The sequence below is a fragment of the Mauremys reevesii genome, linkage group 1, assembly GCF_016161935.1.
Source record: "Mauremys reevesii isolate NIE-2019 linkage group 1, ASM1616193v1, whole genome shotgun sequence".
In the NCBI taxonomy this organism is placed as follows: Eukaryota; Metazoa; Chordata; order Testudines; family Geoemydidae; genus Mauremys; species Mauremys reevesii.
The window spans coordinates 127,811,052-127,837,638 of record NC_052623.1 but is presented as its reverse complement, the minus strand read 5'-3'; the positions used below and the strand labels follow the sequence as shown (position 1 = coordinate 127,837,638).

Below are 26,587 nucleotides of genomic sequence, written 5' to 3'. Positions count from 1 at the left end.
GCCTCCACCTCAAACCCCGCTTTGCCTCCAGCATTTATAATAGTGTTAAATATATAAAAAAAGTGTTTTCAATTTATAAGGGGGGAGTCACACTCAGAGGTTTGCTATGTGAAAGGGTCACCAGTACAAAAGTTTGAGAACCACTGAATTAACCCCTCTGGAGCCTCAGGAAGTGTAGGGGGGCGGGTCTCCCTTGGTAGGGTTGGGAAGGAGGTAGGTGGTGTAGGATATTGCTCTTCTCATGTGATCCCTCCCCCAGTGGCTAATTTTAAATGAAGCTACCCTCCCTTGACATGAATCTCCCTATGGCACTGAAATTAAATATAGACTATAATTTGGCATTTGAGAAGTGAAAGGGATGGTAGCCCTAATGGAAAAGCTAACAGCTTGGCTCTTCTGCAAGCCTCAAACTGCTGAATGAGCTTTAGGGTAGGGCAGGCTGTGCCTTCCAAACAGCCTGGCCCTGCCCCCTATCTGACCCCCACCCACTTCCTGCCCCCCGACTGCCCGCCCCCCTCAGAATCCCCGACCATCCTGCTCCTTGTCCCGTCACCATCCCCCAGAGACCCCTCCCCAACCACCACCCCGGGACCCCACCCCTGCTCCCTGTCCTCTGACTTCCCTGACCCCTATTTCCCCCCCCCCGACTGAGTCCTGACAGACCCCCGGAACGGCCACGATCCAAACCCCCATTCCCTGTCCCCTGACTGTCCCCGGGACTCCCTGCCCCTTATCCAACCACCCCGGCCATGGCCCCTTACCCCTGATTCCCCTGTCACCCAGAGCCTCAGCACATCGTATCCAGGAGTGTCCTGGAACAGCGGTGCAGTGTGGCTCCAGCAGGGCTCCTGAGTTCTGCCCCACTCAGAGCCGTGTGATAAGGGGGGGCTCCTGAGCTCCTTCCTCTGCTCAGCCTGGAGCTTGCAGCCCCACCCCCTTACCACACGGCTCTGAGCGGGGAGGAGCTCAGGAGCCCCGCCGGAGCCATGCTGCAGCTGTCCAGGGACACTCCTGGATGCGCGGAGGCTCCAGGAGAGGGGCAGAGGCAGGGTTGGGCCGGAGCTGGGGAGGGGGCCCTGCAGAGCCCAGGAGCTGGGGCAAATTGCCTTACTTGCCCCTCTCCCCCACCCGGGCGGCCCTGTCATAGATTAATAGATTCCAAGTCCAGCAGGGACCATTGCAATCATCTAGTCCAGGGATCAGCAACCTTTGGCATGTGGCTCACCAGGATAAGCACCCTGGAAGGCCGGGCCGGTTTGTTTAACTGCTGCGTCCGCAGGTTCGGCCGATCGTGGCTCCCACTGGCTGAGGTTTGCCGCTCCAGGCCAATGGGGGCTGCAGGAAGATGTGCAAAAGAAGAGAAGTCTAAATAAGCCACACAGGAAAGATATCAGGCCAGCACCTTAGCTGTAGTAAATCAGCGTAGCTCAATTGACTTTAATGGAGCTCTGCTGCTTTAATCCAATTAAGGATCTGCCCCATATCATGTTTCCCTGTATGTGGCATATAAGAAGATATGGAAATGAAAGGACTGCTTCCAGCAATAGAATGTACATGGAAATACAATACCAATGCCTCTAGTCATGACTAGTTCCTGCCATCATGAAAATTGACAGTGTGATCCAGTGGAAAGAACAATGGAGTGGGACTCAGGAGCCCTGGGTTGTCTGCCTGGCTCTGCCTCTGACCTGGTGGACAGGTCAGTTCCCGTCTCTGTACCTCAGCTTCCCCACCTATAAAATGGGGGGAATGAAATTATCTCCTTTGAGAAATACAATGAAAAACGCTATCTGAGAGTGCAGTATTAATTCATTGTTACTATTAATATTACACCGAGGGAATGACACTTACATTGGGAGGGGAAAAGGAGAGATGAATTAGTCAGCCACCCAATCATTCTTATTTTATTCATGGAATTTCTCAGGGCTAAAGGTTCTCTCCCTGATCCCTCTGTGCTGGCTTTATTACTCCTGTTCTACCCTCTTCGATGTTGAGGACCTAGGGGCAGGGCAGGCCAGCATGGGAGGGGTCAGAGCTAGTCTGGCAATTCTGGGCAGGTGGCATGGCCACTAGGGAGATGCTTCCACCCACTGCAAATTAGAGCAGCCCTGGAGAGCAGTTCAGTCCCTGGCTAGTCCCAGAATTGGAGGAGGCAAATGTGGCACAGGCAGACCAGGTGCCAGCTTATGGCAAGGTCCCCAAGCCTCAAGCATGCTGACAAATACATAGTGGGATTCAGTCTGGCTCACCTGGGTGTTAATATTGTTAAAATACATAGTAGAATTATAAGAATTAGGGGTGTCAAACAATTAAAAATATTATGATTAATTGTGAAATTAAACAATATAATTTTGATTGGAGTTTTAATCACACTGTTAGTAATAGAATACCATTTATTTAAATATTTTTGGATATTTCCTACATTTTCAAATATATTGATTTCAATTACAACACAGAATACAAAGGGTACCGTGCTCACTTTGTATTATTATTTTTATTATAAATATTTGCACTGTAAAAAAGATAAACAAAAGAAATAATATTTTTCAATTCACCTCTGTAGTGCAATCTCTTTATTGTGAAAATGCAACTTACAAAATGTAGATTTTCATTTGCACTCAAAACCAAAACAATGTAAAACTTTAAAGCCTATAAGTCCACTCAGTCCTGCTTCTTGTTCCGTCAATTGCTAAGACAAACTACTTTGTTTACATTTACGGGAGATAATGCTGCCCGCTTCTTATTTACAATGTTACCTGAAGGTGAGAACAGGTGTTCGCATGGCACTGTGGTAGCCAGTGTTGCAAGGTATTTATGTGCCAGATATGCTAAACATTTGTATTACCCTTCATGCTTTAACCATCGTTCCAGAGGACATTCTTCCGTGCTGATGATGCTCATTAAAAAAATGTGTTAATTAAATTTGTGACAGAACTCCTTGAAGGAGAATTGTATGTCTCCTGCTCCATAGTTTTACCTTCATTCTGCCATATATTTCATGTTATGGCAGTCTTGGATGACAACCCAGCATATGTTGTTCGATTTAAGAACACTTTCACTGCACATTTGACAAAACACAAAGAAGATACCAATGTGAGATTTCTAAAACTAGCTACAGCACTCGAACCAAGTTTAATAATCTGAAGGGCCTTCCAAAATCTGAGAGGGACAAGGTGTGGAACATGCTGTCAGAAGTCTTAAAAAAACAACATTCTGATTCGGAAAGTACAGAACCCGAACCACCAAAAAAGAAACTCAACTTTCTGCTGGTGGGTCTTACTTAGATGATGAAATTGAATGTGTGTCAGTTCACATTGCTTTAGATCATTATTGAGCAGACCCTGTCATCAGCATGGAAGCAGTTTAATCTCTCTCCTTTAGTATGGTAGATTTAAGTCTAACCAGTGTTTTTAGTACTGCGAGAATCCTCTTTCAATGTTCTCTTTTATTATGTTATTTTATTTTATTTGCTCTGGAAGGAATCTGAATTTACTTTCTCCCTGTCCTGTGATGTCATTGCTGTGCTAAATGTTCTTCTTATGCTAATTTGGCATTTTTAGAATATTCAGACTGCTTTCATTATTATCATTTCTCCACTGAAATAGAAAGGAGGATTTTAGCTATTAATCAGTGTAGTAAGAGGAGGCCCTGAGATATAAACCTTGGTATCAGAGGCCTGGTATGAGGCCTGAGGCCTAAACTAAAGTAATGGTCAAGACTTTGCTAACATAAAGCAAAGTTAAGCTGTGAGCCAGAGGCTTGCCTTGCTCACAGAAGCTGGCAAGGAAAGGGCTGATGCTGCAAGAAGATACGTACCTAAAAGGTACTGAACACTAGATATCAGAACATTCACATACTTGCACATTCCACACAGATAACAAAGAACAGGCTGGCCCATCCCAATGACAGGGGCAAAAGGGTAAAATGATGGATAGAGTTGTTTTGATCGAACCAACATGTACAAGGTGAGAGGCGGCACCTTAATACGTAGAGAGGTTGAACCTTGCTGCGTAGAGGGGTGGCCCCTCAATACGTCAGGTGTGATGTGTAACTTGTTTGTATCTGTGTATAAGAATGCAGCCTGGGGGCGGTGTCTTTGTCCGGCCTAGGGGGCAGTGGAAAGTCCCGCCACTGACTGAGCCAGGTCCATGGCCAAAAGGCACTTTCTCGTAGTATGCCCTGAATTAGGCTAAGAAACCTACAGGGAACTGCAATTGTGTCCGAGGTCGCAATAAACCTAGCCGACGTGGCTTTGCATCTTACTGGACTCTGTGGTTATTGGGGGTTCTCGTCGGGTCTGCTGTGTCAGCTATCTGCAGAGCTGGGGCAGCACACAGAGGGAACTCACGCACGCAGCCGAGTGATATCAATATTGGAGAGAGCAGAGCACCACACCGGTAGCACTCTGACAACAATCAGCAGTATGCAGATGATGCTTGGAGTAGACAGGAATCTGTTTTTTCAGAATTGTTAGTTTCACGTATACTTCAGAAAGGCCGGGAAACCCAGGGAGTTTCTAGCTATTGTGGATAGCGAAGTCACATTATTGTATATTAAATTATTTTTTTACTTATTCATTCTTTTTTGTCTGGCTGTGTGTGTGTGTGTGGGGGGGTTTCTTGTTATCATCCCCCAGGTTAAGGAGAGTTAGTCATATCTCCCTATGAAAGATGTTTCCCATAGTGCTGAGTCAAACAGAGAAACTTGCTCAAGAGCAATATAAAGGTCCTGAGGGTCTAGGAAACTTGACTCTGTTGATCTATTTCATGCACAACTTCTTGTTGGGATTTTTAGAACCATCCCTTTCCCTAGTCAAAGAGGTCAGAAGAATGATGGTAATTAAATGCAGCTCTATTTCAGTGCAGTAGGAGATGGACAAAGGAAAATGTGCCTTGTGCTGACAGTGGGATATAGCCTTCGGCTCTAACCCTTTTGAAGCACTTTAATAGGTTTGCTTGGAGGAACGACTCCAAGAGTTATCTGAGACAAGCAGCATGGTCTAGGACAGTGGTGGGCAACCTGCGGCCTGCAGGGACGTGCTGGCCGCCGCTTCCCGCAGCTCCCGTTGGCTGGGAATGGCGAACTGCAGCCACTGGGGGCTGAGGGGGGCCGTGCCTGCAGATGATCAATGTAAACAGACTGTCTCGTGACCCACAATCAGATTACCCTGATGGGCTGCACGTGGCCTGCAGGCCACAGGTTGCTCACCACTGGAGTAGTTTGTGGAATAGACTGAGAGTCAGGAGATGTAGGTTTTGCTCTCCACTCTGCTACAGAATGACCTTTGGCAAGTCATTTTAGCCATTTAGGGCCTGATTTTCAGAGATGTTGAGCATATACGCTTTGAATTGTTATCAGACACTGAAACTCAGTGGAAACAGAAACAGTAGCAGGCAAAATTTAAACAATTAATTGTGGAGGAGAAGCTGCCAAATAACTTCAGCAGAGTTCAGGAAAAGAAAATCACAGAAGGAAAATAAACCCAGTCTAGTAGGAAATCCAAAAACTCCTGGAGGAAATGAGGTTCAACAAGGACAAGTGCAGAGTCCTGCACTTAGGAAGGAAGAATCCCATGCACCGATACAGGCTGGGGACCGACTGGCTAAGCAGCAGTTCTGCAGAAAGGGACCTGGGGATTACAGTGGATGAGAAGCTGGATATGAGTCAGCCCTTGTTGCCAAGAAGTCCAATGGCGTATTGAGCTGTATTAGTAGGAGCATAGCCAGCAGATCAAGTGAAATGATTATTCTCCTCTATTCGGCACTGGTGAGGCCACACCTGGAGTATTGTGTTCAGTTTTGGTCCCCCCACTACAGAAGGGGTGTGGACAAATTTGAGAGAGTCCAGCGGAGGACAATTAAAATGATTAGGGGGCTGGAGCACATGACTTATGAGGAGAGGCTGAGGGAACTGGGGTTATTTAGTCTGCAGAAGAGAAGAGTGAGGGGGGATTTGATAGCAGCCTTCAGCTACCTGAAGGGGAATTCAAAGAGGATGGAGCTCGGCTGTTCTCAGTGGTGGCAGATGACAGAACAAGAAGCAATGGTCTCAAGACCATCCTGGGTAGCTGCAATGTCGCTCCAGCTAGTTCTAGCATGCTAGTGTGAGTTCCACTAACACAAGTCTATCTACCTGGGTCAGGAGGCTCTCTCCCAAGGTTTGTACAGGTATGTTTGGTCCTGCAGCAAGATGGACTAGATGATCTCTTGAGGTCCCTTCCAGCTCCACATTTCTGATTCTATAACTATTCTATAATATATGATTCTATAATGAATAAGGAAGTCTGGCGTCCCTTCGCTGAGCAGTAACATGCTGCAGCAGAACAAATCAAATAGCCACACCCATGGAGTTCCTTTATACAAAACAAACACATACCCAAACCTCCCCTACCAAGTGCTTTCCATTCCTAGTGCTGAAGCTAGCATAGCTTCCTCCCAGAAGGTTTTCTTCAAAGTCCTTTTTTAAATGGAAAAGCCCAGTCCATGAAAACAAAGAAATCAAAGAAACAATGGGAAATTTGCCCCTTCTTCTGGAAGATTCTCCTCAGCCTGTCTAGGTTGCTCCAACCTCTTTCTGGTGGAAGAAGGCAGAATTTATATGGCCCCTTGTCAAATGTAGCTTACCTTAAACCAGGACTCCCATGGGCTGCTAGGAAACTATATTTCTCAGCAATCTCTCATCACTGAGGCAACAGAGGTGTTCTAGCCACTTTACTCTGGGTATTCTAGTCTTAGGACTTGAATAGAGTTGGGTTTCTCTCCAAAATGACATACAGCCACTCCAAGGTGTCATCGTCCCTCTCAGGAATTGTGTTCTAGTCCACAAGAATCAGTGACAGTGTTGCTATGCTGTAACCAGGACTATGTAACCTGTACTAGCCTAGTTGACCTGCCTGGAGAAAAAGGCTAGATACTATGGTTGAAAATTTGGGGAAGGAGGGTGATGCCTAATTTCCAAGAAATAGTTTTGTGTAGTATCTTGCCCTTCTCTAGCACATACCCTCTCCAGGAAGTAGTTCAACAGTAAACCACAGAAAGGGTGAACAAATATGTTTTGAAGTCACATTGGATTCTTTCTAGAGACCCAGTATGTAACTTGCGAAACATGCCCAAGTTCCCCAAACCTCTGCTGAGTGGAATGGAGAAATGGAAAAATGGGTGCCTGTCAGTGCCCTCTGCAACTGTCCCAGCTCTATCTGACTGGACTCAACCTGGGTTTTACAGTCCAACCCAATTCCCATTAAATCAATGGCAAAACTCCCACTGATTCAATTTGGAGATGAATTAGACTCTATGGACCTGATCAAACTCTGGTTTAAGCCATTGGGAGTCTTTCCATTGGCTTTACTGGGAATTGGGTTGGGCTGTAAAACCCCACTTATTCTTGCTCACTCCTCTCCCCCAGGCTCACTCCATGGCTGTTTAAAGAAATTCATTCTTGTAGGCCTCTGGGATTAGCGAGGAGTAGCTGGAGCAAGGGAGAGCCCACATCTGACTTGCTGCACAACTAGCGATGCTCAGGAGAAAAAACGTTCCTGATTTAGATTTCTAAATTGCTACCTTGTGAAAAATCAAGTTGTTATTTTTGGAGTGGGAAATGTATTCATATGTAATTATTACTTTAATTTATTATTTTCTGTCCACCATCTGATTGCATTGTGTGCATTAAATTACATGGCACAGAGCAGACAGCATAAACAGCACCACTCCTTGTATTGCCCCAGCCAGGAGAAAAACGTCCCCAGTGATGGGCCATAGTCCGGTGATTGGCCAAAAAGATCTGTCTGGCCCCCCAACCTATGATGCCACCTGGGGAAGCTAATACCCCAGTCATGGACCCTCCATCCAAAGGGTTCTTCCCTCAGTCTCCAAGAGTTGAAGTCTAGGAGTAAGAGGCTGCCTCAGCCATCACAGTGATGCATGCAGGAAAACACTCTCTCTTAGCGGATGTCTATCCTACAGCCATGGAGTGTGATTGCATTTCATGCTGACACGCCTGAGAGAGATTAGTCTAGCTCACTTGGGTACCAAAACAGTGAAGCTGCAGCAGTGAGCACTTCAGCATGGGTCTTACAATTACTAGGTGTAGAGGGGTGAACACCTGCTTCTGCCCTGAAGGGCTTGAAAGAGGTCTGCAGTGGTAAAAGCAGCCCTGGAAAGGGCTGCAGCTCTGAAAGCTGGGCTGACTGGGGAAGTGGCCACAGCTGGGCCACACCCCAATCGGGCCCCAGCTGGCCTGTATATAAAGGCTGGGAGCCAGGAGCTCAGCAGTATTTCTCTGTGTTCAGAATGGCCAGGCTGCATGGAGCTTAACCAAGTGCCTAGCATGGAGCAGGTCTGGGGAAAGGCCAAGCCCCGGCCTAGGAAAGGCCCAGGCTGCAGGTCTAGGGTACGGCTAAAGGGGCACTTGGGTTGCAGGAGGCAGCAGGTCTGAACCTCTGTGCCTGTGATGAGTGGCTGATACTGCAGTCTGCCCCAGTGAATGGGGGCTAGATGGAGACTGGGTGGTAGCTAGGACTGAGGTGAGGTGGGGATAGACAGTGGGGGTTCCCTGGGGTGGGGAGACCCTGAGAGAAAGGGGTTACTGCCAAGAGGCAGCACCCCAGGTAAAAGGGCCCCAGAGTCCGGGAGGAACACAGGGGCCAGCGGCAAGTGGAACACTGGCCTGCAGTGGGTGCTCCGGATACTGGATGAGCTAATTCCCTGAGACGAGCAGCAGGAGGAGCAGTAGGGGTGAGTCCTGCACCGTCACACTAGGCAATAACTGCACGCTGTCATGGCATCATAACTTTGGTACTCCAGCTAGCTACGTCTGCATGAGCTGCAGACACACCCTCTGATTGCACTATAGACCTACCCTGAGGTAGTCAGGTCTGAGACAATGTAGATCAAGTCCAACTTGATAGTTACTTGGAATGGAGAAGCCACGAAGTGTGCAGAGCACCAGTGACTAATACTTAGCTCTTAATTTTTCATCCATAGACCTTTAAGCACTTTACCAAAGAGGTCAGAATCGTTATTTCCTTTTTACAGATGGGGAAACTGACACACAGAGTGATTAAATGATTTGCCCAAGGTCACCCAGCAGGCCGGTAGCAGAGCTGTGAATGGAACCCAGCTCTTCTGAGTCTCACCCCAGTGCCCTATCGACTAGGGTTAGGCTATACTGTAATAGAAGCTCACACACCGAGAAGGTCGATTGCTGCATTCCTCACTAGAGGCAGATTATACTCATATAGCAGTACAGCCAGTAATCAGTATCCATGTTTTCTCCTCTTTCCCACACTGCTCTCTTTAGAGCTCAACTAGCTCTCCCACAGCAGTGAAACATTTCTGTTTGGACCATTGTAATGTCACTTTCACGCCAATAAAACTTTAAGGATGTGATTTTCCCATCTTACTCTGCTGATGTAAAGTGAAGGAATTAGAATCACGGTGACATGAGAAAAAGACCTCAATGTCAATCTCAGCCCCATATATTTAATTGTACTCCGTGCATGTGACCGTAAATACATTTCGCTTAGGGTACATTTTTTTTGAGACTATGGTAAAGTATTGAATCATATACATTACAATTCTGGGTGTTACTCGGCCATTATATCACCTATCAGCACAAAAAAATAAATACAGTATTGTTCTTTTAAAATTAAATCTGAAAAACAGACAAAGAAGCAGTTGGTTTAAGTGACTTGCTCAGCATTACACAGGGAATCTGTGGCAGAGGTAGGGCTAGAATCCAGGTCTCCAGGGCAGCATTCAATTGCCTTAACCACAAGACCATCCTTTTCACCTCTGCCTCATGCACTGCACACCTTCCAATGTCTTCAGCAAATGAAGCAGGGGTACTACATTCAACAGGCTCCTTCTCTGCACAATTCAGATTTGACCTCAGAGGAGATGCATCATATGTACTGAATGAGGCAGGGGTTCTTTGGAAAAATACAATGTGATCATGTAATTAAAGACGGTGTCATAAGGAATGTGCAGAAGCAGGTGAATCAAGAATACACAGGCACCCTTAATTCTGGCATTTCCTAACTTTTCAGAAATTGACTTTGCAACCTTAACATTCTGTAAAGTAGATTTTGAATACAATTTCCTACATTTTCAAAAACTAAAAAGAAAAAAACCCTCAAATTCCCTCATGTGGACCTGTATAGACCTCTGACATGGTTCCTCAGCAGGGTTGAGATCTTTAGCTCAATAGCAGAGTTCTCTACCACTGCAGCTAATGAAGTAACTAGTAGCAAGAGAAGGTTGTATTTGTGTATGTGGCCATGCCACTAGAGGGGATTGGCGACACAGTCTTTGCCAGCAGTTTTCACAGCTATTTACTAGACAACACAGGAATGTTGAGACCAGGTGAAAATGCCCTTCCCCTCCTTGCTCCTATCTTCCTCCTGTTCCTGGCTCCTGTCTTCTTAAGATACACTTTAAGACACCTTCCTCCTTCCCCTGCATGCTGGGCTCTGGCAGGGGGAGCATTGAAAACACAGGGCAGGCAGGCTTCCTACACTCACCCTCCCCCCAATCAAATTTTAAATCCCTACTCCAAATCATGGAGATGTTAGAGATTGTCATGAAACAGATGTAAGCACTTTTTAAATATGGGAAAAACAATGTATGTTTCCTTAATCCAATAGTCAGACACGTCCGAACCATTTTAGCTGAACCTTTCTCCCATATATACCAGACACTCGGGATGGAAAATAATAGCTTGAACAGTTAAAATTTGACAAAGTTATAAACAACTACCTACCCAGCCTATAACCAGGCCCCCAGAGAGGAAGTCCTGAACAATCACCAGTCAAAGGTCACTATTCTCACACAATTTAATTACAATTTTAAAAATATTTTAGAAAATATAATTAACAGAATAAACAAGATGAAAGCTGGACAATTCCAGGAACTAAGTTAGGTAAATCTGATATCAAAAGTGAAATTGGTAGCAAAAGTCAAGTTCCATCTGCTAGGGCTGGAGCTCTTTTGTTGATCTGTTTCCTTTTTATTTGTTGCATACAGCAAGACACATGAGGCTGTACTAAGTTCTGTACAATCTTTCCTAGAATCAGAGTTTTTATTTTTGAAACTACAGTGTGTGTTGATTCATTTAATTTAATTTAAGTCTTGGAAGTTTCTTTAAAGACAAGAGCAGATAGCAAGATACAGAGTGGTTTGAAAACTTTCTCTTCCAATGAAGTCAGGGGAAGAGATGGTAACAACTGACTGTTAGAGTCTCAAAGAAGATGACACTCAAAGCAGTCTGGAGACTAAACACCAAAATCTTGTATGTACCCACACTCCCAAGTCTTTAGGGATTGGTTTTGAATTTGATCCCATGCAGGTAGTGAGAGGCTGCAATCACTGCCATCTGCAGTTTTGTCTTGAGAAGAAGGGACTCTCATACATTAATTCCTCAGGCTGTCAATACATAGCCTCACAACATGACCTCTCTAGGATTGGGGTATCTTATGGAGGTGCTTGGGCCAAATCCCAAATGATAGGCAGGCTCCCAGGCTGGAAAATGTCCTGCCACAATGTTAAGTATAACTTTGAAAATATGCGTGACTAAGAGTTGCTATTTTAAATCGTATGAGCCCGCATCTTAAAACTGTAACATTATCTATGTTGGTTATTTAATTTTTCCTAAATATTTCAGAACATTACATAGCATAATATAATATCACTGCAAGTAGGGTTAGAAAAACCTTTTTCCTCAACCTTAAATACAGTGCAAGTGCTAGTCATGTTCTAATTATGCAGATGTTGGTAGTGACTCCACAATTTAGCTTGCTCTGAGCTTTGCATTTAAAGAAGTAATAAAATCTCCATGTTTCACCTTTTAAGGATTGAATTTAGTTTCCAAATCTGGCACTTGAAATGTCCAGTTTATTTCTGTAGTGAAATGCTCACTTTTTCAGAGAAAACATTTAAAAATGCTGTGGTTGGATAGGATGTGGTTGGATAGGAAAGGAGCACTGAAAGTGGCAGGGGTCCTATGGGAAAAATAATATGTGATCATACAAATAAAGGTTGTATCACAATGCATACACACAATGGGTCTTAATATAGGTGTGATAAATGAAGGGAGAGGAGCTCCCTTTTATGGACACCTAGCCAGCCAGCTAGCTATAAAATCCCTTAGTAGCTTTACTTGTAAAGGGTTAAAAAAAAAAAGTCCACAGGTAAAGGAAGGAAGTGGGCACCTGACCAAAGGAGCTAATGGAAAGGCTAGAACTTTTTTAAATTGGGGGGAAAAAAAAACTTTCCCTTTGTGTCCATTGTTGTTCTCCAGGGAAGAGGGCAGCAGTTATGCTGTGAGAAGCTGAAGGCCAGGTATGAAAATGATGAGAATCATACCTAGAAATTTCTTATTTGGAAACTCAGATATGTAAGTACATCAAAAATGTATAGAAAGATGAGATTAGGTTAATGTCTTTTATTTTGTAAGGCTTGTGGACTCCTCTGTGCTAACCCCAAATGCTTTTGTTTTGCTTGTAACCTTTAAGCTGGACCTCAAGAAGCTTATTCTTGATGTTTATTTTTTGTAAGCAGGATTTTTAAATCTAGTAAAAGCCTAAGATCCAGATGTATTTTTTTCTTTGTTTTTAATAAAAAATACCTTTTTTAAAGAACAGGATTGATTTTTGGTGTCCTAAGAGGTTTGTGCACATATTTTTAATTAGCTGGTGGCAACAGCTGATTTCTTTGTTTTCATTTCTCATCTCTTCCCTGGAGTGGGGTGAAAGGGCTTGAGGGTACCCCACAGGAAGGAATTCCCAAGTGCGCCTTCTTGGGTTCTAAGGGGATTTTGCATTTGGGTGGTGGCAGCATCTACCTAGTCAAGGTCAGAGAAAAACTGTAAAGTTGGGAGTTTAATAGAAGCCTGGAGTGGCAAGTATTAGTTCTTAGAGTCCTTGCAGGCCCCCACCTTCTACACTCGACGTTCAAGAGGAGGGAATCAGCCTTGACAATAGGCAACCTCAATTCTGCCATTTCCTAATTTCCCGTGTGGGTCCAGGGACAGAAACCCCCTGCCCCGTCCTCCTGCAACTAAACGGGGGCTGCCTGGAGAGGGATAGGCTCTGCCAGGTTAGAAATTTGCCCAAGACACACCATATGATGAGCATGTCCATACCAGATTGATCGCAGTGGGAGTTAATAATGCACGTGCCATCCGTCTCCCACCAGGGCAGACACGACAAGTATACTACTGGTGTAAACCCAACAAAGAGAATCCATAGAAGAGAAAACATCACCATAGCCACATGGAATGTAAGGACATTGAGACAAATAGGGAAGTAGAAAGAACTTACATAGGAAATGGAACAATACACCTGGCACCTCCTAGGAATCTCTGAGGTCAGATGGAAGAACTTTGGAGCGGTACTAATGGAAGAAGGCCATGTACTCTATTACAGTGGAGAGGACAAACATGTCAACAGTGTAGGATTTCTTGTGCATAAAGATATCAAGAATTCAGTATTAGGATGCCGCCCAATATCCAGCAGGCTTATTTCCATCTGACTAAAGGCAGTACTGTTTAATATCACAGTGGTACAAGTCTACAGTCCTACAACAGACTATGACAATGAGCAAATTGAAGATTTTTACAATCAGCTCCAAGACATCATTGATAAGGTAAACAAGAAAGATATCCTGTTTGTACAGGGAGATTGGAATGCTAAAGTGGGTACCATAGGTGCCGACTCCGTGGGTGCTGTGGGCCTGGAGCACCCATGGGGAAAAGTTATCGGTGCTCCGCACCCACTGGCAGCCAAGCTCCCCAGCCTCCACCCCCTCCTGGACTCCTCCTGCCCCAAGCACGCTGCGATCCCCTCTCCCAGCACTTCCTGCCTGCTGCCTAACAGCTGTTTGGTGGTGCTTAGTACTTTCTGGGAGGAAGGGGGTGGAGTGCGCTATGGGGAGGAGGCAGAAAAGAGGCAGGGCAGGGGTGGGGATTTGGGGGAAAGAGGTGGAATTTGGGCAGGGTGAGGGTAGGGCAGGGGTGGGTCCAGTGGTGAGTGGGGTGTTGAACACCCCCAGGGCACAGGGGAAGTTGGTGCCTATGGTGGGTACTGACGCACAGACAAATTGGCGAGATTATTGTGGTCCTTTCTGTAATGTGGTAACCAATGAGAGAGGATTGAGACTTCTGGAGTTTGCCAGCTATAACAATCTGGTTCTTGCAAACATGTTAGGAGCACATAAAGCAGCCAGACGATCAACATGGCACGTACCTAATGGTCTACATCACAGCCAGATCAACTACATCATGGTGCAAAACCACTTTCATTCTGGGATTAGTAGAGTTAAAACAAGAAGTTTCCCTGGTGCTGATATTGGAAGTGATCATGACCTTGTGATGCTCAATTTTTGGCTGCGACTAAGGAAAATCATCAGGCCAATGTTCACCAGAACTGAGTTTGACTTAGCAAGACTAAGAGACCAAAACATTGCAGAGTCGTTCCAAGCAGTGTTTGGCAGAAAATTTGCCCCACTGCTTGCTCTAGAGGAAGATGTAGAAACAATGACCAACAATTTCAATGCTGTAATGAATGAGACAGCAATGGACATCCTTGGGAAACATTGTAAGAAGACAAAACCATGGGTCACAAATGAAATACTACAAACGTGAGACATTAGAAGACAACTTAAGAGAAACAAGAACAACATCGAGGGAGCTGATAAATATAGAGCGATTGGCAGAAAAATCAAGAAAAGAATGAAGGTGGCCAAGGAAATATGGATTGTAAAACAGTGCTCTAAAATTGAAGAGTGTATCAATAATAAAAATAGCAAACACACCTTCCAGGTTGTAAAAGATCTGACGAAGGAAAGATAGACCAAATCTAACGCAATTTAAGACAAAGAAGGGAACAGTCTTACAGAAGAAAGGGACATCATCAATAGGTTGACAAACTACTGCTCTGATCTATGCAACTGCCAGAAAAATTGAAATCCTAGTGTCTTAGGCAGCCCAGATTCAACAGAAGAGGACAACTTTCCAATACTGCATGAAGAAGTGGAGACAGCTGTGAAATCACTCAAGAACAGAAAAGCTACAGGTATTAACATCCCAGCTGAACTGATGAAATTCAGAGGAGAAATAGGAATAGATGTACACACCAAGAGCTGTAACAAGATCTGGCAGACCAGTGAGTGGCCCTCCACCTGGACAGAGTCACTTATCATCACTCTGCCAAAGAAAGGCAACCTACAATTGTGTCAGAATTACCGGATCATAAGCTTAATTAACCACCCCAGCAAAGTGATGTTGAAAGTCATATTGAACAGATTGAAGCCACAAGCAGAGAGCATCATCACTGAAGAACAGGTTGGCTGTTGTGCTGGAAGAAGTACCACAGAACAGATTTTCAACCTTTGTGTACTATGTGAGAAGTACTTACACCACCAGCAGGACATCTACCACGTCTTTGTTGACTTGAAGGTGTTTGACAGAGTATGGCATGAAGCTCTCTGGGCAACCATGAAGAAGTACAATATTGGTTGTAAGCTTATTCTTACCATTAACCAACTGTAGGCCAAGGCCAGCAGTGCAGTTCTTGTCAATAGCATAATAGGAGACTGATTTCATACCACTGTTAGGGTTTCTCGATACTACCCGCCGGATTGGCAGGTAGTGTTCGATGTATCAGGGATCGATTTATCATGTCTCATCTGGACATGATAAAGTGATCCGCGAATCGATGCCCGTACTCCAGCTTGGCAGGAGGAGTAAGTCGAGTCGATGGGGGAGCTGTGACAGTTGACTCGCTGCCGTGAGGACGGCCAGGTAAGTCGAACTAAGATACTTGGACTTCAGCTATGCAAATAGCTGAATCTTAGTTCGAACCCCCAGCTAGTGTAGCCCAGGCCTTAGAGTCTGGCAAGGCTGCCTTCTTTCACCCACATTGTTCAACATCTACTTGGAGCGCATAATGACTGATGCCCTTGAGGATCACATATGCACAGTCAGAATCGGGGGGTGATCAATCTCAAATCTTCAGTTTGCTGATGACACTGAGCCTGGCAAGCAGCAAAGATGAACTTCCCAACCTTGTGAAATGGTTGGATGAAACCTCCACAAAATATGGCATGGAAATCAGTGCAGAGAAAACCAAACTGATAACAAACAAATGTGATGGGATCATCTCACATATCACTGTCAGTGGACAAGAGATGGAGACAGTGACACAGTTCAAGTATTTGGGGGCAATCATCACTGATGAAGGACCCAAGGCAGAAATTCTGGCAAGAACTGCGCAAACAACAGCAGCAGTGGCAAAGCTAAAGCCAGTTTGGAGGAATAAGAACATCTTCCTGGAATCCAAACTGAAACTGCTGCATGCATTGGTCATCTCCATTTTTCGGTATGTGTGTGAGACATGGACCCTTACGTCAGAACTTGACTGGAAAATACAGGTAGTAGAGATGAGATACTTCCGTAAAATCCTGGGCATCTCCTACTTCAACCACATCACTAACGAAGAGCTCTGCAACATCATCACCCCACTACCCCCCAAACCTTCTCCTGCCCCCTGCAGATGCCTGGGGCCATTTCCCTACCCCCTCCCACAGAAGAGCTGCTTAGGGCACCAAAATGGCTAGTGATTGCCCTGTATATATACCAAAATCGCACAGGGCATGGTGGAGAGAGGCTACACCAGGGACACACCACAGTGCCATGTGAAAATTAAGGAGCTCAGGCAAGCCTACCAAAAGACAAAGGAGGCAAAGAGTATCTCTTGGTCAGAGGCCCAGACATGCTGCTTCTATGATCAGCTGCATGCCATTCTAGGGGGGGACCCTACCAGTACTCCAACACTTTCTGTGGACATCTGCAAGGTGGCAGCCTCAAGCAACACAGATGAGGATTTTGTGGATGAGGAAGAGGAGGAGAATGTGCAGCAGGCAAGTGGAGAATCCATTCTCCCCGGCAGCCAGGACCTTTTCCTCACCCTGGAGCCAATACCCTCCCAGCACCTATGGTTCCCGGACCCTGAAAGTGGAGAAGTCACCTCTGGTGAGTGCACAATTGTAACGACACTACATGGGTTAAAAGTGATTGTGTTTAATGTTTGATTTGCCCTGAAAAATTGGGATGCATTTGCGGCCAGTACAGCTAATGGAAAAGTCTGTTAATGTGGCTGGGGATGGAGCGGGAATCCTCCAGGGACATCTCCATGAAGCTCTCCTGGAGGTACTCTGAAAGCCTTTGCAGAAGGTTTCTGGGGAGGGCTGCCTTATTTCGTCCTCCATGGTAGGACACTTTACCACGCCAAGCCAGTAGCAAGTGGTCTGGAATCATTGCAGCACAAAGCATAGCAGCGAATGGTCCTGGGTTTTGGTCCCATGCATGCAACATTAGGTCTTTATTTTTCTGTGTCAGCCTCAGGAGAGTGATATCATTCATGGTCACCTGGTTGAAATAGGGGAAGTTTTGTAAGGGAACATTAATAGCCTCTGTTTGGTGATCCCAGACACATTAGACCCCAGGCATGCTGGGCTGTTTGTGCTTGGCTAAAAGGGATCATCCCAGAGAATAGCTACACAGAGGGTGGGGAGTGCTGCACATCCACTCCAAAACCACAGCCCCTCCTTTTAAACAGCAACCGCAGCCCTCCTTTTAAATGGCAAACACAACCAGCATTGGTTACTATGGGAAAGGAGGGTGCTGAAGTTTGAAACCATTCCCACGTTATGAACGCGGTAGAAGCCAACCCTATGTACCCTTTGGCTTACCATGGCTGCCACACTCATAACCATGGTAGCTGAGCACTTATTGCTATTTCAGCCTTAACTCTTTCTGGCATTCATTGCCATAGTATTTGAGTGCTTCCCAAGTATTAAAAGGTACATAGTATCCTCCCTCACTTCCTTCTGAGCAGGCAGGAATAAAATATTTGAATAGAATTAAGATCTGTTTGTGTCTGTGAAGGTGAGACAGTAAGTGAAACAGACCGGTAATTACTGAGGGAAAATTAAATAAAAGAAATACTCGCCATCCATACCAAACTCAATGGGCTCACTCCATTCCCCCCAATTCTCACTTATGAGACAATTATATCCTTTTGCTCTGATTTGCAAGATGTATTTTTTTTTGACATTGTAATTCTGAAATGTGAAGCTTGTTTCTGGTACCTAGAAACAAAGCAATTATTAGCATTGTTATTAATAATAAGAACAACATGTATTATGGTAGTGCCTAAGGGCCAGCCAAGAACGCAGCCCCATTGTGCTAGACCCTGTACAAACACAGTACTTGTCTTCATTGTATATGTAGATGTTAATAACATGTACGTTGTCATTTGTTGATCCCAGCTTTACAAAGAGTATATTTGTGCCTGCTTATGGAAACAGAATACGGTTGTGACACACTGTACCTCAAAAAGGCATCAGGAAACCCTCATATTCATCATTCATATGTGGTTGTGATATTTCATACAAAGCATGCCATATAAGATATCATATGAAAGGTCACGATCTGCTGAAACCCCTTGTTCTGTCCAAATATTTATATCACCAGTGTGTATGAAGTTATGAGATTTTGCTGTAGGGTTACTGAAATATGCTGTAAATTTGCTAGTGACATACAAAGGACTCCCGCCCAGGAGTGTGTTCAATGATCATTAATCAGCCAGGGACTTATAATTAAAGGATTTACAATTCAATGATAGTTGCCAAAGCACCACACAATGGGGACAGCTCAACTCTATGATTCAGTTGCACAAGGCCACACAGGGGGCATTGCTCAACGCAGTGACTCAGCAAAGCCCACCAGGATGTGTTTGGGCAAGTGTCTTTTAGGCACATGGATTGAGGATATAAAATAGGGAACAGTGACAGCATGCCTTTGCCTTTCTCCTCCCCCACCTAAGCTGGCAGCAACAAGAACTCAGAGAAGATGTCCTCCCAATGCTATTCATGGTCTCTGCTAGACATTACTGTGTTTGAGTCCACCCAATAGCTCATATATATTGTAAAGACGTACACTACTTTATGTTACTAGGATTTAGTGCCTTTAAGATACTGTTCTGCTAACTCTTGGATGGCTTTCTGGATTGAGGTGAAGTACACAGGTCAGATTCCTGTTAAAATGAATAACTTGGCATATATTGGAACCGCAGTAAATAAGATACTGAGGCTCCTAGAGAGCTTGAAGTTTTCCTTGTCTAATTTAAATGGTCCTAAGGTTTTGATGTTGGGTTTTATGTTATTTATTTTCTACCAGACATGGGAAATTATTGCAAAGAATGGAACAAAATTTGTTTTCCACCTTTTGCAAAACAACATCAAAATATGATAAAGAGACAGAATTTATTTTATTTGTATTAGTGTGTGTGTGAAACCAATAGAAAATGGAAGGTTTTGAAAGGTGTGTGGAGTGCTAGGGCAGTGGTTTTCAATCTGTGGTCCACGGACCCCTTGGGGGTTTTAAGATTATGTCTAAGGGGTCCGTGAAAGGTTGTCATTAGCATAGGTAGAACAGTCATTTTCAACCTGTGGGTCTGAAGACTATGTCTAAGATTTCCAAGAGGAGTCTGCATCTCAATTTAACATTTTTAAGGGTCAATCCAGATTACATAAATCCTTGATTCTAACCTAACAGTTTGGAATATGATATATTTAAGAAAACTGATACATAAAGATACCTTGTAGTATGCTGCTGTGACAGTAAGCCAGTGAGGGTTAAGCAAAATGAGCAGGCTAAGTGACCCAAAATCAACCTTAAGGACATATTAGACAAGCATTGCAATGGTAAACAGGGCCATTCCTTGCTGATAGTTATCAAAGCCATGTTAAAGTAGAGAAAGTAGAGAATTAGAAGAAGATACCGAGTGTATTTGTCTGTGTTTACCTAGATCTTGTTAGATGTTAAAAATGTGACCAGATTAGCTTGTGGATGCTAAATGTCTGTTCCTTACTGTTATTATATTCTACTGATTCAGGGATGAAAAAGGAATATTAACATTTAGATGAAATTTGGGGTGTAATAATACCATTATTTTTATTTCTCTTTGAAATTTGTAGTAAACTACCTATGAACTACTTGAATGGTTAATTACCTTATGCTACTGAATGCAGCTAGTTGTGTGCTTAGGAAATAGAGATTTACTTCAATGCAACAATGTATATTACCTATTCTTCATCCAAATGTCCTGGACTGTCCCTGCAAATTCTTATGGAAGAATTTGAACAAAATCTATACATGGACTGGCTATTGGACTATAACCTATTAAACTGATTCTGGAAAGACTTTTTGCAAATCAGAAGCTCACCATTTCTGCTATGAAACTGACCTAAGACCTTTATTCATATCTTATGTATAATGATCTTGTAACCAAAGTAACTTTTTATTTTGTTTTTAAATAAATCTTAAATTAGCTAATAAAAATCGGCTGTAAGCATGTACTTGAGTCAAATTTGAAATATTCATTTACCTGGTGATTAATGTGTCCAGTCTCCTGGGACTGATAGAACTTCATATATGGTGAATAAGATTTTAAGTAATCCTCACCATCTATGACAGACATGGCTGTCTGGGTGGGAGCCAAAGGCTGGATTGCTTAGGGGGAAACTCTATTTTAGCTTCTTGGTAACCAGTATGGTATTACAGAAACTGAGTGGTCTAATTTGGTGAACCTAATTAAAGAATACTCCATCGGTTTTGGGGATCGTCTGCACCATTCTTTGCTGTTGGCCCTGATTGAGCAATCTCAATGGCCCCTCCAGTGACCATGGTCACAGCTACTTGAGTGTTATACTGACACCAAAACTATTTAGGCAGTAATAATAATAGTTTACACTGCACGAGACCAAATGCTAAGCTGGGACAAGACCATATTTTAGTATGGGAAGAGAATAGTTACCGTAGGACACTCGTTGCAGCTTTCCTTGGGATTGGCCTGCAAAACAAAGACAAATCTTTATTATTTTATTATTTGTTTTGTTACTCTGTAATAATGCAATTCTTTCCTTCTTTTCCTTTTTGATTATTTACTTGCTTGCTTGGTTCAGAAGAAGGTGCAACTAGAATTTACAATGTCTAAGATTCCAATATTATGCAATAAGTTTCCTCCTATCACATACAGATATCCTTGGTTGTAATTAATAACTGGCAAACCTGGCGAGTCTCCTCCAATAACTCGCCTGAGTTTGGTTTCTTATTCAAAGTTTGGGATTCTTGCATTTCAGGTTAAAAAAGAAAGGAAACAAAGCTTTCTTTCTTTCTTTCTTTCTTAGACAAGCAATTGCCTGATGCTGGTGCTGAAATAAAGTCTCCCTCACCCTTGCCCTGTTTAACTGTGACATCACAAAGGAAGAGGAGACTGAGGCTGAGACTAAGGCTGGTTCCTTGGGTGCATGTGTGACTACTCTTGCTTGCCTTTTGTTCTTTCTACTGTAAGCATGATCTGAGTGCATTCTCCCCAGACATGTCATGATGCACAGAGAAAAGGACTTCAGGAGCAAACAATGTTTGCATAGACATACTTAGTATTGTGCTTAACATGCCCTAAAGGGGGGAGCCATCCTAAACAGAACCTCACTTGCTAAGCAGAGGGTAGGGATGCCAAATCCCAGTCATGAAAAGTATGAATGAGGCCAGGTGTTCCTACTGTGTGGTGTGGACTCGGCTCAAAGAGTTCTAGATATTATTTGACTGTAAATATGAGCAAATGGCCCCCATAAATGGAGAAGAGACAAAGTCTCAGGGAGGCAATCCATACCCGCACTCAAGAAGGAGTGCTTGTATCTAATCAAGAAGAATCATCAACTGGGGGAAGTGCAGGACCAGCTGTTAGAACCATGCAGGTGCTACCAGGCCATGTTGCAGTAAGCACATGACATCCCCCGTGCATGACACCTAGGGAGAGAAAAGGCATTGGGTCAGATATTAGCCCAATCCTACTGGCCAGGCATGCACTATGAAGTGAGAGAATGTTGTTCCTCCTGCCTATAGTGTCAACTATCTTGCAGCAGAGGGATCACCAAGGCACCCTTGGTCCCTCTGCCCTTCATTGTGACCCGCCTTAAAAAGAATAGGGGTGGACATGGTTGGACTCTCAGAAAAAACTGCAGCAGGGCATCACTATATACTAGTGAGCATAGACAACACAGCCAGGTACAGGGCCGCCCAGAGGGGGGGGCAAAGGGGGCAATTTGCCCCGGGCTCCGCAGGGGCCCCCAAGAAAACAGCGGAGGCTCCCGCCTCCGCCCCTCTCCTGGAGCCTCAGCGCATCAAGCGCCGAGTCTGCGCCGGGGCCCCGCCCCGCTCAGAGCCGCGTGGTCAGGGGGCGGGGCTGCAAGCTCCAATGGGGCCGGAGCTCAGCTCCCTCCGCTCGGCGTGGAGATCCCAGCCCCGCCCCCTCACCACGCGGCTCTGAGCGGGACGGAGCTCAGGCCCTGCCGGCCACATGCTGTGGCTGTTCCGGCGAGGCGCTGAGACTCCGGGTGAGGAGGGAGCCGGGGGTAAGAGGCTGAGACCGGGGCCGGGGCCGGGGCGGGGGAGAAGCGGGACCCGCCGCCGAAGCGCAGCCCGGTCTTCGGCGGCGGGGGCCCCTTCTGTTCTGGGACCCACCGCCAAAGTGCCCTGAAGACCCACGGCAGGGACCCCCCCCCGCCGAATTACCGCCAAAGACCAAACTGCACTTCAGCGGCGGGTCCCGCTTCGGCGGTAATTCGTCGGCGGGGGGGGCCCTCACCGCGGGTCTTCGGGGCACTTAGGCGGCAGGTCCCGGAACTGAAGGGCCCCCCGCCGCCGAAGACCCCGGGCCCCCGGAATCCTCTGGGCGGCCCTGGCCAGGTCTCTGGAGGCTCTTCCTCTCCGCTTCCCAAAAGCGTCAGCTATAGCTCCAGAACTCTTGAAGCTCTTCTCACAGGTAGGGTTTCTCTGTGAAATATTAACAGACCAAGGGATTAATTTCATTTCCCAACTGATGCAGGAATTATGTTCCATTCAGAAGGTCAAGTATCTGAAGACTTCAGTGTCCCATCCACAAACAGCTAATCTAGTAGAACGGTTTCATAAGACCCTGAAGGGGATGTTGACGCACTTTGTCAGCAACAACCCCAAGCAGTGGGACTGGCTACTTTTACCACTTCTATTTGCCACACGGGAGGTCCCACAAGCTGTGACGATGCGGTTCTGGTGGGACCCAACTGAGAGTGCCAATTCAGGACAAATCGCTTAAACGGGGAAGTTACAGCCCAAGGCTGGGGTTTTTCCGCCTCTAAGGCAAACCAAACCAGCCAGACAAAGAGGACTTTGGTTTCACCTCACCGGCTAACCACAGCTCACATAAGCAATTCCCTTAGACACTCCAGTTTCCCAGTATCACCACCAGTGCCACTCGTCCTGGGGATGAATGGTTATGAAAACCAACACCCCAATAGAAGAAAAAGGGTTCTCTCGATCCCAAAGAATCAAGCCCCAGACCCAGGTCAACATACAAATTAGATCTTACCCACAAATCACGCTGTTACCAATCCTTTAGAATCTAAAATCTAAAGGTTTATTCATAAAAGGAAAAGGATATAGATGAGAGCTAGAATTGGTTTAATGGAATCAATTATATACAGTAATGGCACAGTTCTTAGTTCAGGCTTGTAGCAGTGATGGAGTAAACTACAGGTTTAAATCAAGTCTCTGGAGTACATCCCCCGCTGGGATGGGTCATCAGTCCTTTGTTCAGAGCTTTAGTTTGTAACAAAGTCCCTCCAGAGGTAAGAAGCAGGATTGAAGACCAGATGCAGATGAGGCATCAGCCTTTTATAGGTTCTTCCCAGGTGTAAGAACACTTCTTTGTTCTTACTGTGGAAAATTACAGCGAAATGGAGTCTGGAGTCACATGGGCAAGTCCCTGCATACTTTGCTGAGTATGCTCTCAATGAGTCAGTTGTGTAGCTGATGGCAATAAGCTCCAATTGATGCTCCAATAACTTGCCTGAGTTTGGTTTCTTATTCAAAGTTTGGGCTTCTTGCATTTCAGGTTAAAAAAGAAAGGAAACTTAAATCTTCCTTCTTTCTTCCTTCCTTAGCTAAGCAATTGCATGATGCTGGTGCTGAATTAATGTCTCGCTCCCCCTGGCCCTGTTTAAATGTGACATCACAAAGGAAGAGCAGGCTGAGGCTGAGACTGAGGCTGGTTCCCTGGGTTCCATATGTGGCTACTGTTGCTTGTCTTTTGTTCTTTCTTCTGTAAGCATGGTCTGAGTGAGTTCTCCCCTGACATGTAGTGATGCATGGAGAAAAAGACTTCAGGAGCAAACTATGTTTTCATAAACACATGTACTTTGCCTAGGTGAACAGCAGATGGAGCTGCTTTGCCAAAATGATCAATTCTGCCTGGTTTTCAGTTACAAATCACTCTAGTATTTGAGTGCCGGGGTAATGAAATGTTGTTATCCATATTAAAGGAGTAAAGGCAGCAGAATTGTGCTTAGCATGCCCTGACTGAGGGAGTCATCCTAAACAGAACCTCACTTGCTAAGCAGAGGGCAGGGATACCAAATCCCAGTGATGAAAAGAGTGAAGGAGGCCAAATGTGGTGTGGCTCAGGGTGGTGTGGACTCTGCCTGAAGAGTTCTGGACACCATTTGACTGTGCATATGAGCAACTGGCTCCCATAAAGGTAGAAGAGACAGAGACTCAGGAAGGTAATCAATACCCACACTTTGCACTCAAGAAGGAGTGCTTGTATCTAATCAAGAAGAATCATCAAATGGGGGAAGTGCAGGACTAGCTGTTAGAACTAGCTGTCAGAACTTTGACTGAATTATGCTCCCTTCTGAAGGTCAAGTCCCTGAAGACTTCGGTGTCCCATCCACAGACTGACGGTCTAGTAGAACTATTTTTTAAGACTCTGAAGGGGATGTTGATGTGCTTTGTCAGCAAGAACCCCAAGCAGTGGGACTGGCTACTCCTACCACAAAGTTACAAAGTTCAGCCACTGAGGGTTACCAAAAGAAACTACACCATCTACTCAAGAAACTCCCTGAAAAAGCACAAGAGCAAATCCAAACAGACACACCCCTAGAATTCCAAGCAGAGGTATTCTATCTGCTATCCAAGATCCATAAACCTGGGAATCCTGGACGCCCCATCATCTCAGGCATTGGCACCCTAACCTCAGGATTGTCTGGCTATGTAGACTCCATCCTCAGGCCCTACGCTACCAGTACTCCTAGCTATCTTCGAGACACCACTGACTTCCTGAGGAAACTACAATGCATTAGTGATCTTCCTGAAAACAACATCCTAGCCACTATGGATGTAGAAGCCGTCTACACCAATATTCCACACAAAGATGGACTACAAGCTATCAGGAACAGTATCCCCGATAATGTCACAGCAAACTTGGTGGCTGAATTTTGTAACTTTGTCCTCACCCATAAGTATTTCACATTTGGGGACAATGTGTACCTTCAAATCAGCAGCACTGCTATGGGTACCCACATGGCCCCACAGTACGCCAACATTTTTATGGCTGACTTAGAACAACGCTTCCTCAGCTCTTGTCCCTTAATGCCCCTACTCTACTTGCACTATATTGATGACATCTTCATCATCTGGACCCATGGAAAAGAAGCCCTTGAGGAATTCCATCAGGATTTAAACAATTTCCACCCCACCATCAACCTCAGCCTGGACCACTCCACACAAGAGATCCACTTCCTGGACACTACAGTACTAATAAATGATGGCCACATAAACACTACCCTATACCGGAAACCTACTGACCACTATACTTACCTACATGCCTCCAGCTTTCATCCAGACCACACCACTTGATCCATTGTCTACAGTCAAGCTCTACGATACAACCGCATTTGCTCCAACCCCTCAGACAGAGACAAACACCTACAAGATCTCTATCAAGCATTCTTACAATTACAATATCCACCTGCTGAAGTGACGAAACAGATTGACAGAGCCAGAAGGGTACTCGGAAATCATCTACTATAGGACCGGCCCAACAAAGAAAGTAACAGAACGCCACTAGCCATCACCTACAGCCCCCAACTAAAACCTCTCCAGCGCATCATCAAGGATCTACAACCTATTCTGAAGGAGAATCCATCACTCTCACAGATCTTGGGAGACAGGCCAGTCCTTTCTTACAGAGAGCCCCCAAACCTGAAACAAATACTCACCAGCAACCACACAACAAAAACACTAACCCAGGAACCTGTCCTTACAACAAAGCCTGTTGCCAACTCTGTCCACATATCTATTCAGGGGATACCATCATAGGACCTAATCACATCAGCCACACTATCAGAGGCTCGTTCACCTGCACATCTACCAATTTAAAAGCAGCAAAGAGTCCTGTGGCACCTTACAGACTAACAGACGTATTGGAGCATGAGCTTTTGTGGGTGAATACCCACTTCGTCGGATGCCCACTTTCGTATTCACTCACGAAAGCTCATGCTCCAATACGTCTGTTAGTCTATAAGGTGCCACAGGACTCTTTGCTGCTTTTACAGATCCAGACTAACACGGCTACCCCTCTGATACCATCTACCAATGTGATATATGCCATCATGTGCCAGCAATGCCCCTCTGCCATGTACATTGGCCA

General features: G+C 45.1%; 2 protein-coding genes across 4 annotated transcripts in view; both read right to left on the bottom strand.

Annotated features, from left to right (window-relative positions):
* LOC120395898 (granulocyte-macrophage colony-stimulating factor receptor subunit alpha-like) overlaps positions 1 to 26,587 on the bottom strand; it is a 101,032-nt gene that overhangs the window by 54,772 nt on the left and 19,673 nt on the right. The window lies entirely within an intron of this gene.
* Positions 17,232 to 26,587, bottom strand: part of LOC120395922 (granulocyte-macrophage colony-stimulating factor receptor subunit alpha-like) — a 29,978-nt gene continuing 20,622 nt past the window's right edge. Inside the window, exons 8-10 of one of the 3 annotated variants that reach the window (XM_039520740.1) lie at positions 20,873 to 20,908; positions 18,005 to 18,143; positions 17,232 to 17,421 (exon numbers count right to left, since the gene is read on the bottom strand). In XM_039520740.1, coding sequence (XP_039376674.1) covers positions 17,408 to 17,421; positions 18,005 to 18,143; positions 20,873 to 20,908 — 189 coding nt within the window. In that variant the 3' untranslated portion in view covers positions 17,232 to 17,407. The remainder of the gene's footprint in view (positions 17,422 to 18,004; positions 18,144 to 20,872; positions 20,909 to 26,587) is intronic. The other 2 variants (XM_039520748.1, XM_039520755.1) reach the window with 2 other exon arrangements.